This window comes from Cervus canadensis, chromosome 25, assembly GCF_019320065.1.
Source record: "Cervus canadensis isolate Bull #8, Minnesota chromosome 25, ASM1932006v1, whole genome shotgun sequence".
NCBI lineage: Eukaryota > Metazoa > Chordata > Mammalia > Artiodactyla > Cervidae > Cervus > Cervus canadensis.
The window spans coordinates 15,233,576-15,250,228 of record NC_057410.1 but is presented as its reverse complement, the minus strand read 5'-3'; the positions used below and the strand labels follow the sequence as shown (position 1 = coordinate 15,250,228).

The 16,653-nt window shown below is 35.5% G+C and overlaps 2 protein-coding genes across 3 annotated transcripts in view; one reads left to right on the top strand and one right to left on the bottom strand.

Annotated features, from left to right (window-relative positions):
* C25H12orf40 (chromosome 25 C12orf40 homolog) overlaps positions 1-11,172 on the bottom strand; it is an 81,939-nt gene extending 70,767 nt beyond the window's left edge. The window contains exons 1-2 of the mRNA XM_043447091.1: positions 11,034-11,172; positions 6,774-7,028 (exon numbers count right to left, since the gene is read on the bottom strand). Of these exons, the coding sequence (XP_043303026.1) occupies positions 6,774-6,892 (119 nt within the window). The 5' untranslated portion in view covers positions 6,893-7,028; positions 11,034-11,172. The remainder of the gene's footprint in view (positions 1-6,773; positions 7,029-11,033) is intronic.
* A 310-nt stretch (positions 11,173-11,482) lies between these two features.
* Positions 11,483-16,653, top strand: part of ABCD2 (ATP binding cassette subfamily D member 2) — an 84,269-nt gene continuing 79,098 nt past the window's right edge. For both annotated transcript variants that reach the window (XM_043447090.1, XM_043447089.1), the window contains exons 1-2: positions 11,483-12,594; positions 14,073-14,253. In XM_043447090.1, the coding sequence (XP_043303025.1) occupies positions 11,659-12,594; positions 14,073-14,253 (1,117 nt within the window). In that variant the 5' untranslated portion in view covers positions 11,483-11,658. The remainder of the gene's footprint in view (positions 12,595-14,072; positions 14,254-16,653) is intronic.

The window sequence follows — 16,653 nt, the reverse complement described above, 5'->3', positions numbered from 1 at the left end:
AGATTCATGTCCATTGAGTCAGTGATGCCATCCAACCACACCATAAGGACTTAAATGCTTGTAAAATTCAATTAATGAAAGGCGGCAAAGACAGCTTATAATGACATGTGGAAGTATTTCTTTGTATACAACATTAGTATTGTCTCAAAAACTTTGTAATCAGATATATTAGCTGTGTATCTATAAAATTATTTGAAATTTTGATAACTTCAAGTTTTTCTGTTTGATAAAATCTCAAGATTCTTTGGATGGAACTATGAAATATCTGTAAACTACAACCAATTCCATGTATATCTTGGTTATATAGGACACATAATTCAGTAAGAATCCTGTTTTACCCATAATGCCATGATCCACCAAATCTGTGTTCATATTATCTTTATAGAAATAATTTTATCTTTAATGTTCTGCAGTTCCATGTATCAAATTACTGTCTGAAACTATAATCTCCTTAAAATAACTAACTACTAAATCTGAAAGTAAATCCTACGCTTTTTCAGTAGATTTGTGTCTTCAGGTTGTTATGTGGTCAATGATAAAGCCATGAGAGGTGATAAATGCTGGCACACGCCATGTACACAAGTTACAGATTCATATCAACTTTAATGAAAAACAAAATACTAGAACTTAATTTATCATTAAGCATTAGTTTTTCTTTATTTGAGCTCCATGCTGCCAAAAAGTTCACAACAGTTTTACCCAAAAATATAACAAAAGAAAGTAATTGTTGACAGAAGCACTATAGCAACAACACTTCAACTACCCTTTGTATGTTCACTGACAGGTCTGACGAGCCTCTATTCCTTGTAGATATTTCACTGACACCTAATCTAAAATCTTCCACATTTCTTATTGGTCCCAACCCCAGGCATGGTGGCTGTACAAACCTCTCCAACCTTAGCATCAATGGTACAATCAGCTGTTAAAACAGCAGCCAGCAGGGATTGTTGTTGTATTAGTCACTAAGTAGTGTCTAACTCCTCTGCGACCCATGGACTGTAGCCCACCAGGGTGCTCTGTTCATGGGATTTCCCAGGTAAGAACACTGAAGTGGGTCACCATTTCCTCCTCCAAGGGAACTTCCTGAGCCGGGGATCAAACCCACGTCTCCTGCACTGGCAAGCAGATTCTTTGCCACTGAGCCACCTTGCCCGCCAGCAAGGATAGCAGCATTAAATACTTCACCTACTCCAACAAGTTAGGTGTTGTGAGACACTCATATCCCAACACACTTTATTTAACAGCATGTGCCGATAAAATAAATAAACAACAAAGTCCTACTGTACAGCACAGGGAATTGTATTCAATATTCTTGTCATAAACCACAAAGAATATGAAAAATAGTAATGTGCATATATATGTGTAACTGAATCACTTTGCTGCATACAAGAAACGAATACAACATTGTAAAGCATCTATATTTCATTTAAAAATAAAAATAAAGGACTTCCCTGGTGGTCTAAGTGGTTAAGTATCCACCTGCCAATGCAGGAGACATGGGTTCGATCCCTGCTCCTAGAAGATTCCACATGCCATGGGGCAACTAAGCCTGTGTGCCACCACTATTGAGACTGCACTCTAGAGCCTGTGAGCTACAACTACTGAAGCCTTCATGCCTAGAGCCCACGCTCCACAACAAGAGACGCCACCGCAATGAGAAACCTATCACCACAACTAGAGAACAGCTTCTGCTTTCTACAACTAGAGAGTGAAAACTCAGCACAATCAAAAATTAAATAAATAAATTTTAAAAATTTTACCAAAAGAATAAAAATAAAACGCCCCACACCCCAAAACTCCTCTAAGACAAAAGTGGAACTGGACTTGTTACTAGGACTACAAGCATAAACCATGACTGTCCCAAGCAACTGAGATGACCTTCACTGCATGGCGGTGGTGTAGTCGCTAAGTCATGTCTGACTCTTGTGACCCCATGGACTGTAACCCACCAGGAACCTCTGTCCATGGGATTTTTCAGGCAAGAATACTTAAGTGGGTTGCCATTTCCTTCTCCAGAGGATCTTTCTGATCCAAGGATCAAACCCTGGTCTCCTGAATTGCAAGTGGATTCTTTACCAACTGAGATACCAGGGAAGCCCTGTTCACCGTATATTTAAATATTATCCCATTTAACAGATGAATAAAGCGATGTAGAGAGACAGAGGCTAATTTCCTGCAAAGAGAATTTACCATAAAGCTTAAGTTTCAGGGCACTTCACTTGAATATGCATGTCCCTTCCAAGTCCTATATATAATTTTGTAATCACAATTTTGAATTGTTTTACATAAAGTGGGCTCCTTACAACTTAGATCTGTCCTTGTACAGAGAGGTTTAATAATCAGGCCAAATTCACATAGCCTGCAATACCCAAAAGGAGTTAGCACTAGTACCGATTTCATTTAGAGACTATATAGTCATATCAGAAAATGAAAAAATAGTATTAGTTGTTTTTAGTTCTGCAAGCAGAATTCTAACTGATATATCTTGGGAGTCTTGCTGTATTCCAACCTATACACTACTAACACCACAAATCGTCATAAAATGCCACTTCCATTATATTACTTCTGAATTTGAATGAGTCCTCAATAACTAACAGATCAAATTTCAACTTTTCAGTCTGTCTTTCACTTCACTATCAAGCAGACACCACATGCATTTTTAAGTATTTAAATGTATAATGTTATCTCAAATTACTTATGTAGTATTTATCTTCTTGTTGTCTTTTTCCATATGAAGTTTCACTTTTGTTTCTACTTTGCCAAATCCTATCTAAAACTATCCTATGTTTTACTATTATTCACAGTATCTATTTTTTAATTTACTTATTTTTGCCTCTGATCTTAAACATTTGCAAGCTTAATGGCATGTAATATTCCCCCTCTCCCAATAAACTATTAACTATAGAGTCAAATCTATCATTGACTAAATTTCAATTATTCTGTACCCCCACCTGGCAAAACACCTGATGCATAGTATTAAGCAAGCATTTTGCACAGATGAACGTTTTAGGCCTACATTTAGAACTGCAAACCTCTCCATCATCTAAATATAAACAAGATTTTATATGTGTCTTTCTTATAACACTGGTTACAGTCTTTAATCTAAGTTATAAAAAGTTGATCTCATTCTGAATAGCATATTATGGCCCAAAGACTGGTTACATCTTTATATTCTACCTCCTTCTCCTCTGTCCTACCACCTTCATTTCTGAGGTAGCTATGAATTTGGGGAAAGAAGTCACCGGTCAGTAAACAAGGAAAATAAAAGAGAACATTTTCCAAATTTAAAGAATCAGCACTTATACCTGACTTCTCTCAAATTTACACATTAACCTGAGTAGAAAAATATAGGGTCTTGGTGGTGACTTATAAAAAACACAAAACAAAAATTAGAGTTCTAGGTCAAAAATTCCCAGATAAGTAAAAAAATTTTTAATTGGTAACAGTGACAAATTACTGATATTTTAATTTCATCTGGAGAAGGCTGGAAAGGGCACTTTATAATAAAAAAAAAAAAGTGAGAGAAATATAATTTTAGGACAGTCTATTAAATTGAAAAATCTGACATTTTCACTGATTAGCAAATTTCAGGGACAATAGATTGGGAACTGCTATCAAAGATATATAAATTAGTTTCAACTTAGATAAAATATCCTTACCCTAAATGAGACTTTGCTTGAAATGAAATGTTATGCCATTTTACAAAGATGTCCAAGCCATAACACTAAAGAAAACACAAGTAGTTTAAAAAGTAAGGTTCCCTTACTTCTTCCATAGCCCTTTCCCTAACAACAAAAGACATGTACATATAACTAACTGGTAGAGTCCTAAATTGAAAAGCAGCAAAAAGTCAAATGCCAAGTTTATTTTATGCCAAGGAAAACTGTAAAGACCTTTGCAATTGTAAAGATCCTCCTATTAGATGATTCTGCAATTAAATTTAATATATATCAGGTTCCTATAATATACAAGAATACTCTGCTTCAATTTAATGCATGCAATCAAGTTGCTATGGCCAAAACATAAACTTGTTATAGCCTGCTTCATTCATTCCCTTGACAAAAATGTATAGGTCCCTTAAGTGTTTTTCTGTCCTTATACAGACCCCGTTACTATCTGTTAAATAATTCTTCCAAGTTCTTTAATACCTCCCCCCTGAATCCAACTCTTCTAGGAACTACTGCTAAAGATTAGGTCTCCAATTTGATTATTTGTCTTACCTCCTTTTCAACTTTTAAGGACCTGTATCTCATTGCTTCCTAATGGTATTTGTTCTGTGCAGTACTGCTGTCCTTCAAGGCTTAATATAATTTCCTGCTTCTCAGTTCTCTAAATATCCACAGCCCTTTATTTATTTATCCACAGGCCTCTTTTACAAGACTCATGTTTAAGAACCTGCCTGCCGATGCAAGAGACATAAGAAATGCTGGTTTGATCCCTGGGTTGGGAAGATTCCCTGCAGGAGGAAATGGCAACCCACTTCAGTAGTCTTGCATGGAGAATCCCATGGACGGAGGAGCCTGGTGGGCTACAGTTCACAAAGTCACAAAGAGTTAGACATGACTGAAGCAACTTAGCAGGCACCGTGGTTAAGCACAGTGTTCTTAAGACCTAACTCTGCCACTGACTAGCTAGGTGATCTTGGACAAGTCACTTAACACTAGTGGTTTCCCCATCATTAAAATGAGGATACATTTGTACATACCTCATAGGGTTCTTGTTAAGAAAAAAAAGAGCTAATATACAAAAAGAACAGTGCTTGTTAGATATTAAGTGCTATTTATCCACTATTAGAGTCATTTACCTAATTCTAATCTCACCATTCTACCACATATTCTTTTTGTGGGCCAAAATTATATCCTTTTATATCTGAATCCCCCTATACAGACTATCAGTGCCTTAGATAGGACAATTTGTTGAATACTTATGTTGAATATTATGACAAAGCAGTTGTTCTGAGGGAACTCGGTAAATGTTCTCCAGTTAATTCCTTTGTCTATATTTTAAGTTCCAAATAGTTCTCAAAATGATCAACTGCAGAACAATCCAAACATCAGAGGAGAATAAATAAGTACTCCAGGATGGTCTAGTAAAATAATTAAAATTTCTATTCTATAGCAGCACCAATCAGCTGTTAGTGATTACTAAGCCTTTTCTGGGACTCTGAGGCCCTTTAGGGTCTCAAGATCAGACACCATGATCAACTAATTTTGTCGACAGTATTAATAGAAAGTGGAAATACTCATTGTTTCATTACCAATCTGGGTTTGACTCTAAGGAGCCCATTCACCCCTTCCACCCTCACCATGCACGAGAAATTTATTTTAAAATTGCATATTTTATCTTAAAATTTCACAAGAGTTTTGCAATTTGCTCTATAATGTATCCAAGATAGTTTACATTTTAAAATATTATTTTCCTCTTATCTCTGAGTAAAACGGATGCTCCAAGGAGATATGTCTATCATGTTTTTTCTGTGGTTTCTTAAGCACCCTGGTAACTAGCAATTCTAAGTACAGTAATATCTCATTTTAAGAAACACAGTCTTTGACTACAAATTTCTTGTGGTATGCTCTAGTCAAACCCTCCCAATAGCAACGCCGCAAATACTACTCCCCGAATAATCAGAAATTTAAGATATATGACAGAGTAAGAACAGCACCAACATTTTCAGGCTTAAAATGTAATACATTTTAAAATGCTTTAGCATTTGTGAAATGACTTACTTAATAGTCACATTTTAAAGATATTATAATCAAGTTGTATGAAATTATAATCATACATCAAGTAAATCTTGCAAAGCCTGTGTGAGAATTTTCACTTTTCTCAAACTGTAAGTTTGATGTTACAACTTACTTTCTAGCCAGAAATAATGAAGATAAATTTACACAATAAAATGCTAACATACTCTTCAACAGGATAAATGCATCTACTAAAATTATTGGGCACAGTTATAATATGTGGTGAATGCAAAAGATGTCTTTCCTCTTATAAAATTCATTAGAATTTAAATGTGTTATATTACATCCATATACTACTCTCCTGGGTCTACTTGGAAAAAAAATGTATTTAATGGCTCAGTTTCAATCAGAACAATTTTTTTCCATCAAGGAATCTGATCAAATTAAATTCTAGGCCTACTAATTTCCATCCTGAGGACTTCTAGGTCAACAGCAACGAATAGGTTACATAAAACTAAATTTCCAACCTATTATGCTTTACTCCTAAACACAAAATACACTGTAAAGTCTCTGTAAATGACTAAAGTAAAAATTGTTTATTCTACCTTCCTTGGAAACAAACTATACTCGATTTTTACGGTTGATGCTGACTCTGCCTCCCATAAAAGGATTTAAGGGCAGCAACTTCCTCCATAACTTTTCAAGTTCTTGCAAAGATTACATATTGACCCAAAGAAACCCCTCCCAAGAAAGAAGGACAGGACAGAAAGAAGGCAGAAAAGGGATTAGGTGCCGAGAGGCCTCATTAGAGCAGGACGCAGGACAGAGAGCAGGTACAGACCTCATGGAAGGTGGCTCCAGTGTGAAGCCGTGGGAAACACAGCGGGAAGAAACTGGATTCCTTCTGGTTTAGGAATAGAGACTTCGCGCTATGCCGTCCCATGTTGGATAACGATTAAAACCTCACTCCTGGCAAATTCTTTCCAGTTAAGTCTGTGCCCTGCCCTCCAGGGCCTAGGAAAGAGGCGCCATTATGGGAATGAATATCCGGGGACTCAAGGGCTACAATCTCAAGCGCCAGCAACAACTTACCGGGAACCCCCGACCCAATTCATCTCCTTAAAACTTCGGAGCAAGGAGACACTGGGGTCCTGACTGCCGGTGCTCCGGCGTCTTCGTTTTGTGCTGAACGACAAGTTCCTTGGCTTCATACGCTCCTTCCCGCCTCCGGGCAGTATGGCCCAGCCTCCCGACAGCCTTTGCGGCCTGGGGTAGGCGGCTTCCAGGCCTCCGGGCAGCCTCTGTTGTTTCCGCAGGGAACCTATCCTGACAGAGCCGGAAGCGAAGCTGTGGGAAGACAATTAACCCACGTCAAGGAGGAAGAACACAACAGTTTTAACCGCTCAGACAAGGGAAACCTAAGTAAATGAAATACCGGACTGTGGCCACAGGGTTAGTGTTTCAAACCACCTACACTGTAATTTTGTTTAGTTCTCTATTGGTCTCAGCCTTTCTTCAGGTCAAAGATCAGCATTGCTGAAGAAAAAGAAAGCGAGGACAAAGTTATAGGTCCATAATCCTAAAAATAGTTCCATTCCCCCTTCCGATTCTCCTAATCCTTTAAAATCTTTCATTTTTAGTTTTAATATTCAGTAAACAGTTGTCTATTAGAAACATTGCACTATAGTAATTGACATTCTGTATATTTTGTGATTTTTTGAGAATGCCACATCAAAACTTGATTTAGCTATAAAAGCCCAAAGACTTTAAACTCTTTACTGGAAAAAACTCAAAACAAAATTGAGTTTTACTGTTCATTTCAGTGTTATATTTGAATATCCTTACAAAAATGTATCTTACAAACTGTTCTATTATGTTTTGATTAGAAACTAGAAATCTCTTGTCCCAAACAAATGCACAAACTACTTTCTTTCCCTCAAATGTCGTGGTCGTTTTTCACCTATTAACCTGGAGAATATCTTATAATTTGAAATATAATACATTTTCTGTTAAGTCATTAGGAAATAGTACCTAAAATAGGATTATATCCCAGGGCAGGCATCTTGTATAATCATGGGCTAAGTTGCTACAGTTATGTCCGACTCTGTGCAACCCCATGGACTGTAGCCTGCCAGGTCACCTGTTCATGGGATTCTTCAGGCAAGAACACTTGAGTGGATTGCCATTCCCTTCTCCATATATAATCATATAAGTACTGATTTTCATAACAAAGATTCAGTGAAGTACGTCTATCATTTGTTTGAATTAGACTAGATATTAAGTATTATTTGTAACAACTGAAATGTTGACCTAAGATTTCATTGTCAATGTTATTATGGCTCACATGAAAAAGGCTAGCACAACTGATAGATAATGAGTAAAATACTGAGCTATTTTGGGCCAGAGGGCAATTAAGTAACCTCTTGGGTCAGCAAACAGTTCAAGAAAGAAATATAGCACTGCTAAAATATTATTTAGCATTTGTTGAAAAAATCCATCCAAAATTCTTAAATCTTAATTTATCATATTACTAAAAATTATTTACTTTCTGGAGACTTACTGTCTAAAAACACAAACATACATTATCTGCATGATATATTTTTATTTATATACTAGTATATGTATATCAGTTTATTATAAAAATTATTTCTGAAGTTTTACAGTTTATAAATTATACTTTTTCTAATATATTCTGTATCATTTATAAAGTATATTTAATTCTGCTCTTCAATGAACATTGGTAGTGTCCACTTTGACATGGACATTGAGAGTATCACACTTAACAATTTAATAATTATTGCTTATTTTTAATGTTACTTACTTTCAATATCTTTTTCTAAGATTATTCCTCCCCTATTAAGAAAATTTTACTTTCCACATAAAAACATGTAAACTCGACAAGCTATGTTTGCTATAGTAAGCAGTGATTTTTTTTCACCTCCCTTTTCTTTAGTTTCAAACACAAACTAAATTAACATTATTGTCGCTTTAATTGCATTATGAAAGAAGGACCTTGACATTCTTAGTTTCTTATTTAAATGGCATGTTTCCAAATGGAATTACCTATCTGGTTTTCTACCATCTCTGCCTTTCCTGAAGGCTTGAGTCTAGTCTCAGGAGCTCAAATCAATCCTAGCCTTTGGGAGCAGAGTGGGGTTATAGGGGGGTTGTGGAATTTCAGTGGTGATAGTTAGGTCTGTACTTTAGTGATTTTACAACAGGTTAAATCTTATATTGACCTTTTCCCAGTTCTAGTAACTGAACTTCAACTTTCCTTGTACCACATTTCTGGTAACCAAATTTCTATCTTGATTATTTTCTTTATACCCGTTTCCTCATTCTAATAAGTCTTTCACTCTAGGCTTTAAAAGCTTTTCCTGTACCTGAGTTTCACTTTCAGTTGGTAAACTGACCTGCCTATGTATTTAGGTCTCTAAGTTTCTTAGCTCGTAGATTTCCCACTGCCCTGCTTCTTCCCTGAGCTTGCCCTACGCCAGTGATGCAAGCCACTTCCCTTGACTGCCAACTGCTTTCTGATCCATGCAACCCTCTGTGTATCATGTTTTGCCAACTGAACATCCTCCTGTCACCCCAAGTTCAGTTTATCTTGACCCTCCACATGTCCTGTCACAGTCAGGAGATGTGACGTAAATAATTCAATTTTATAAATATAAGGCAGCCTTATTTTAACACTGGAAAAGCATGGGATTAGGAACAAAAAATTTTTTGAAAATAAAAATGGCACTATGATCTCTATGTACAGACAAGAAGTCTTAATGGAATGATAGATTATGCTGCTAATATGGCCAACTATCAGAGTCTTGCATGAATTTGCCACTTATGTATTAGTAAATCTGCTGAATTGAATGCAAACAAATGAAGAGACCTATGATGATTCTTGGAAGTCATATAAGTATTTGGAAAAGGAGGAATGTTGAAAGTTAAAAATATGGTTACTTATAAAAGTGACAATGGTTCTTTAGTCACAGTCAACTGAATAGTGAAGATAAGAAAGGTTTAATATTCTAGCCCAGGGACTGACAAACTTCCTTAGAGGGCCAGGTAATGATTATTTTGAACTCTATTTCATCTACCTAATTGTCTGTCTCTATTGCCACAGACAATACGTAAATATATGGGTGTGGCTATGTTCCAATAAATCTTTATTTATGGACACAAACATTTCATACAATTTTCACATCACAAAATGTTATTCTTCTTTTGATGTATTTTCAGCCAGAGTTTACATGTAAAAACTATTCCCAGGTGGCGCTAGTGGTAAAGAACCTGCCTGCCAGTGCAGGAGATGCGGGTTCAATGCAACACACTCCAGGATGCTTGCTTGGAGAATCCCAAGGACAGAGGAGCCTGGCCGGCTGCAGTCCATAGGGTCACACAGAGTTCGACACAACTGAAGCTTCTAAGCACTCATTCTTAGCTCATAGGCTACATAAAAATTGGTGGGACAAATGTGGCCCACTGGTTGGGCTGTAATTTGCCAATCTCTATTCTCATTAAATGGACATCTTCCCAGGATTCCCGCTGACTAGAAATGTGTGTGTATGTTGTGCGTGGGGCAGGGAGGTCAATGAGGGGTAGAGAAGCAAAAATGTTTTTGCATGTTTGAGAAGAACTCATCTTTGCCTAAAAACCATGTCTGTTACATTTTTTAAAATATGCACAATTTTGCTTGTTTACAGTTTAGTCCTCCATTAGAGATGCTGAGAATATTTTTGAACACTTGATTTTTATCAAATAATCAAAATGGAGATGGGAGGGAGATTACCTCTAAACCTAAACAAAACAAACAAAACACAAGGTTACAAAAGACAAAGAACTCTTGCAAAATGAAGTAAGATGGTGGAGAAGCTATTTCTATCATCTAATCCCCTTCGACTCCCAAATGGTTAACTTTTGAATATAAAGGCACATACCTCCAAGTACCAACTCTCTAAAGGACACAGGGGTGGTAGAAGTGAAACACTGCTCTCATTTATTTAATAGTCACTTTGTAAATAATCACCAGTGTATCAGCTCTCCATTGTTAAGAATAACAGTTACAGGACTTGAAGATTTTTATTATAAGGACAAGTAAACTTTGGAATGAAGTCATAGCAAAGAATTATTTTTTATTATACTGAAGACTTATCTCCCATTTATTTACAAAACAATAGCCTCATACAACTTGTTTGGTAGGTTCTGGGATTTCATGTGAAATCACAGACACTAAGAAAAAAAAAAAAAGGGCTCGGGGAGAGTGCTGAAAAACAGATCCGAATATCTGATATTTTGTTTTTTCCCAGTGCCCCTCCCATATGCTACTTTCTTCTCCCTTTCAGATTCATTCCATACCCTTTATCTGTTGATCCTCTCCTCCGTCATCTCCCCGGTTCCTTCTCCGTCATTGGAAATCTCCCTTTTTAGCTCTTGGAAATCTCCCTTTCTTTTTGCTCTTCCTCTGTGGTATCTACTAAAACCTTAGAGAAGTGATGTATTTTCTGAAACTTCTGTGGGTTTCTAAGTGACGCTGAGCATGCTCAGTCGCCTAGGCAGGTTTTGTCGCCAGCAGCTGCCCTGATTCGACCTCTCCAAAAATAGACGTTTAACTCTCTGAACTGTTTAAGGATATAATTCGTTTTGCTCTCTCTTCATTTTCAAGGTTCAAAGGAAAGCAGCGAGGATTCCAAGGGTCCCTTCGTCCTTACAGCCAATGAGGGGCCTGAGGGGGAGGAGCTTGGGGCTGCTCCGTGCAGCTTGAGCTTCCGAGGGAATCATCCCCAGTAGATGCGGTGGAGCCTGAGCTCTGAAGCATCTGTCACAGAACAAAATTTTTAAAAATAAAAACAAAAACAGAAGAGGAGAAACGCTGCGAACTATGGAACGCTGTAAAACTTTCTGAAACATTTGCTGGGGATTCCTGTGGAGCATGATATTTTAAAACCAATTCGTTTTGAAGCCGGTTTGGGTAACTGGGAAAATGATACATATGCTAAATGCAGCAGCTGATCGAGTGAAATGGACCAGATCAAGGGCTGCTAAAAGGGCTGCCTGTGTGGTAGCTGCAGCATATGCTCTGAAAACCCTCTATCCCATCATTGGCAAGCATTTAAAGCAATCTGGCCACAGGAAGAAAAAAGGCGCTTACCCGGCTGCGGAGAACAGAGAAATACTGCATTGCACCGAGGCCACTTGTAAAAAACCTTCGCCTGGAGTGAATGCAGATTTTTTCAAACAGCTACTAGAACTTCGGAAAATTCTCTTTCCAAAACTTGTGACCACTGAAACAGGATGGCTTTGCCTCCACTCGGTAGCACTAATTTCAAGAACCTTTCTGTCTATTTATGTAGCAGGTTTGGATGGAAAAATTGTGAAAAGCATTGTGGAAAAGAAGCCTCGGACTTTCATCATCAAGTTAATCAAGTGGCTTATGATTGCCATCCCTGCCACCTTTGTCAACAGTGCAATAAGGTACTTGGAGGGCAAATTGGCCTTGGCCTTCAGAACTCGCCTAGTAGACCATGCTTATGAGACCTATTTTGCAAATCAGACTTATTATAAGGTGATCAATATGGATGGGAGACTGGCAAACCCTGACCAGTCTCTTACTGAGGATATTATGATGTTCGCGCAGTCAGTGGCTCACTTATACTCCAATCTGACCAAACCTATTTTAGATGTAATCCTGACCTCCTATACACTTATCCAGACTGCTACATCCAGAGGAGCAAGCCCAATTGGGCCCACTGTTTTAGCAGGGCTTGTGGTATATGCCACTGCTAAAGTGTTAAAAGCCTGCTCTCCCAAATTTGGTAAATTGGTAGCTGAAGAAGCTCATAGAAAAGGCTATTTGCGGTACGTGCACTCCAGAATCATAGCCAATGTTGAAGAAATTGCCTTTTACAGAGGACATAAGGTAAGAAAGAAATTAAGATGATGGGTGAAATGTGAGATTGTTCAAACTGCCACTGCAGTACCGGATACCATCTGTTGTATTGTTTTTGTGCTCATTTCTTTAGCATTTTGGATTCTTATGACATTTAAACCTGTATTAAAATATATGCTTCGTTACCCCTTTTAATCATAAGCTGTTAAAGAATTATATGTTAAGTGCAAACTTTTCTAAAGTTTCATGAGAATAACATTTTCACCACTCTAAAAAGTCTATTTAGCCTCAGTTATCCAAACATGCTCAGAATTATCTCCAAAGAATTTTCTTAAAACTAAAATCCTAAGTAGATGGTTCTAGAACACTGAAGAAAAATATATGTTTAGAAGCTAAGCAAACATGCTTCTACTGAGATGGAAAATTTACAGTGGTATTATTTGTTTGTTTATTTTTCAAGAGAAAAAAAGTGCTTTCATATGAGAAGACAAGTGTGACAATTTTGCATGACTGGTCAATGATGGAGTTCCTTAGTTCTAAGAAGTATAGGAGAGTGACTTACAAATGGCATTTCATTGCTTATCATATTTTGAGACAAATAAAAAAAGATAGCGAAATGAAATTTTGCCTGGCTTTGAAGGAAAAGTAAAAATTAGAGACGAAGAAGGAAAAAGGAGTTCCAGAATATTTTTATATATTAAAGATATTCAACATTTAGCAGGTCCCTAGGATAGTTAACCTAATTACATAAACTTGCAGTTCATTTAAGAATATTAAATATGACAGGAATCTTTAAGGTGATGCATCTGAAATCTTAATACAAATGACTTGGCAGATGAAACAGTAAATTATTCTAAAGTTGAAATGGCATGATTATGAAGCAGAATTAATTTTCAAAACTGTCAATTATTAAAAAAATTTTATAGTAGTACCATTCTGAAGAAGAAAATTTAAAGCAGTTTTAGGACTTATATTCCCACTTGAAAACTGGCCTCATACATTGTATAAATCATATTTATTTTGAATCATTGAACTTAGTGATATAAATTATAGCATGCTGTAGGTTTCTTGCATTTAGACAAAACATAGTAAATTGAGTGCTTAAAAGTGGAGTTAATTACAAGTATACATGTCATGTGTTTATTTTCACTTATTTTTGGTGTGATCAAGGACAAGGTTCTGTTTATTCATGTTTTATGGATTATCATTTAGTGTTAACATCTTATACAGATAAGTTTGAAACCATAAGTATAAATCACTTGTCTGTATTTATATTTAACATTATATATACTAAATATCAGATATTTAAAAAATAGTTTAGATGTGATTACAACTGAAATAATGGCTAATTCTGACATAATCTGTATTTATTGGTTGTTAGAATCACAGATAAGAGTATACTAAGAAAGAGAAACCATGAAATTATCTTTAAAGAAAGTCCTCAAACATACATTATTTATTTTTATAGTTCATACTAGGTTAATTCTTATCTCTTTTTCTCTCCATAGGTAGAAATGAACCAACTCCAGAAAAGTTACAAAGCTTTAGCAAATCAGATGAACCTCATTTTATCCAAACGTTTGTGGTACATCATGATAGAGCAGTTCTTGATGAAGTATGTTTGGAGCAGCAGTGGACTGATTATGGTGGCTGTACCTATTATCACTGCAACTGGCTTTGCAGATGGTGGTAATGACATTTACACTTAATATTAAATATATGCTTCAGATTAATTCTTTTTAAAGTGTCACTGCTGGAGTTGTGTGTAGCCATCATTCTATAGTCCTTAATGGTCAGAAACAATGGGAAACTTTGAAATATCCAATAATAAGACCAACTGTTTAAAAGAAGTGACTCAAAAGATCTTTCCAGCTCTGCAGTATTTCAGAAACCTCTGATGTAGTGTTTTGGGGGGTTAATCTCAAGCAATTTCAGTTATACTGCCTAATAAAGAATGATTCTCTAGTTTACATTTAAACTCAACACAAATTAACACCTTCAAAAAGAGTATAATAGTTCTCACCATGTATTGTAAATTTCAGTTCTGCACATAACATGCTTTTAGTCTATAAATATTCTATAACTGGATCTGCCCTGATTGTAATTTGAAGAGTTGGTTGACTGCCTTAAACAATCAATAATACTGTTTCAGGGAGTGCTTCATTCCATGGAACAGGGTTTCCTCTCCTTGTAGGTAGTGTATTAGATAACTTCCTCTTTGGTGGTATTGAGGGGAATAAGGGTTGTAAAGTTGCACATGTCTAATTCTATCTTATCACTGTTTCAGTGGGGTTTTTCTTTTCTTTTTTTTTTGAACATTTTTCATCCTTTGGGACAACTAAGAAATGTAAGGACAGGAGGACAATATTAAAATGTTATGTAATATTTGAGATGGGAGTTTGGGTCTTAATTGGCAGGACAGATGTTATGAATTAAAAAAGAAGAATTTTCCTCTGTCTCTCCAAAGTAAAACATTCACCTTCCTCTTTAAAAACCATTTGACCAAACTTGGTGTTAGTATTGAAGCAGCTAGACAAAAACATTGACTTTGTGGTGAGACAGAGCTTTGCTCAACTCTGCCTTTCCTCTTTTTGCCTGTGTCCTATTAGTCAAGTTACTTAAACTGTCTAAACCTCAGTTTCCTCATCTGTAAAATGAGTATCAGAAAGACTACTTCAGAGTGCTGTTGTGAGGATTTAAGAGAATAATGTATCAAGAACATCAGTGTTCTTAATACATGGTGATAATTTATTGCCTAGGAAACAAACGGCAACACTAAGAAAAATGTAATAGAATTCACACTATTGACACTTATTTTTGGTATAGAATTAAGTATTAATAGTTGTTTGTTTGAAGTCATCCAATAAAAACAAAAAAAATTACCATGTGCTTTAACATTTTAAAACAGTGCTTTAATGCTTTACCAATTCTTACAAAAGCACTTGTCAAATTTGAGTCAATCTCAACTAAACTTACTCATTTTGGTAAAGTAGAATTTGTCAGTCCTTTGTGTTAAGTGGTACATATACCAAGTGTACTCTATAGCTCAGCTGTCTAATAGACAATGTATTTAGACCACGAGGAAAACTGAATTTTACCTGTTCATTTAATGCTTTCAAAATTTGTTTTAATCATTTAAAAAGGTTTATATTGAAAAAGGCATTGTTAGCATTTTAATCTTTTCATAACGAAATAAAATAAATTGCTTTTTCAAAAGAGTATTAGAGAAAAAAAGACACAAAACTGTATGGTATTAAGATTAGTTCTACTAAGAAATTTAGCAAAATTGTCAAATATTTATAATGAACATGTACAAGTTTATGGGCATTTTAAAGGTTTTATGTATAATATATATTAGAAACTACCCCAATAACAAAATTATGGTGTTGTTGTGTTAGTCTTTGGAAGAACTGATCTTATTAGAAAACCTTGGAGTATTCAACATAGAGCAGAGAAAATATAGCTATTAATGGTGACAAATTAAACCACAGAGACCAGTAAGAAGTAAACAATGTATGCAAAAAATCTAACAGTCTTACTTCTGTAGGTGATGTAATAAGATATTTAAAAATAAATACTATGAATCTAGAAAGTATCAAGGTAACTTAGAAAACAGCATTAAAATTTTAGATTGAAATTGTGATAGTAGTCCCATTGATGCAAGTGAAATAAAATAATTCTTAAAACGTCTTTTCAAAAGAAAGCTTTATGAAAAGAAAAGCAATATAATAATTTCATAGAAGAATAAAATGAATTCATATGATGATATTATTATGAAAGTATGCTTCAATATCTGTAATTTCTAAGATTACTATATATAACCTTGTAATATTTGTGTGTATATATTTACTAAATATATTTGACTTATAATGATATAATACATGAAAATATTAAGTTATCATTTACTCAGACAAAATAATTAATTTTTTTAGATAATGACATTATTTTTGAGACTTTCGGTCTTGGAATGAAATACTATCTATTCTAATCTAGTCTTCAGTCTTAATTTATGCTTAGGCCCTGAGTTGTCTTTTACATTAGAGATAAATGAAGTGCATGATACTATATATTTTAATGCAAAATAGATGG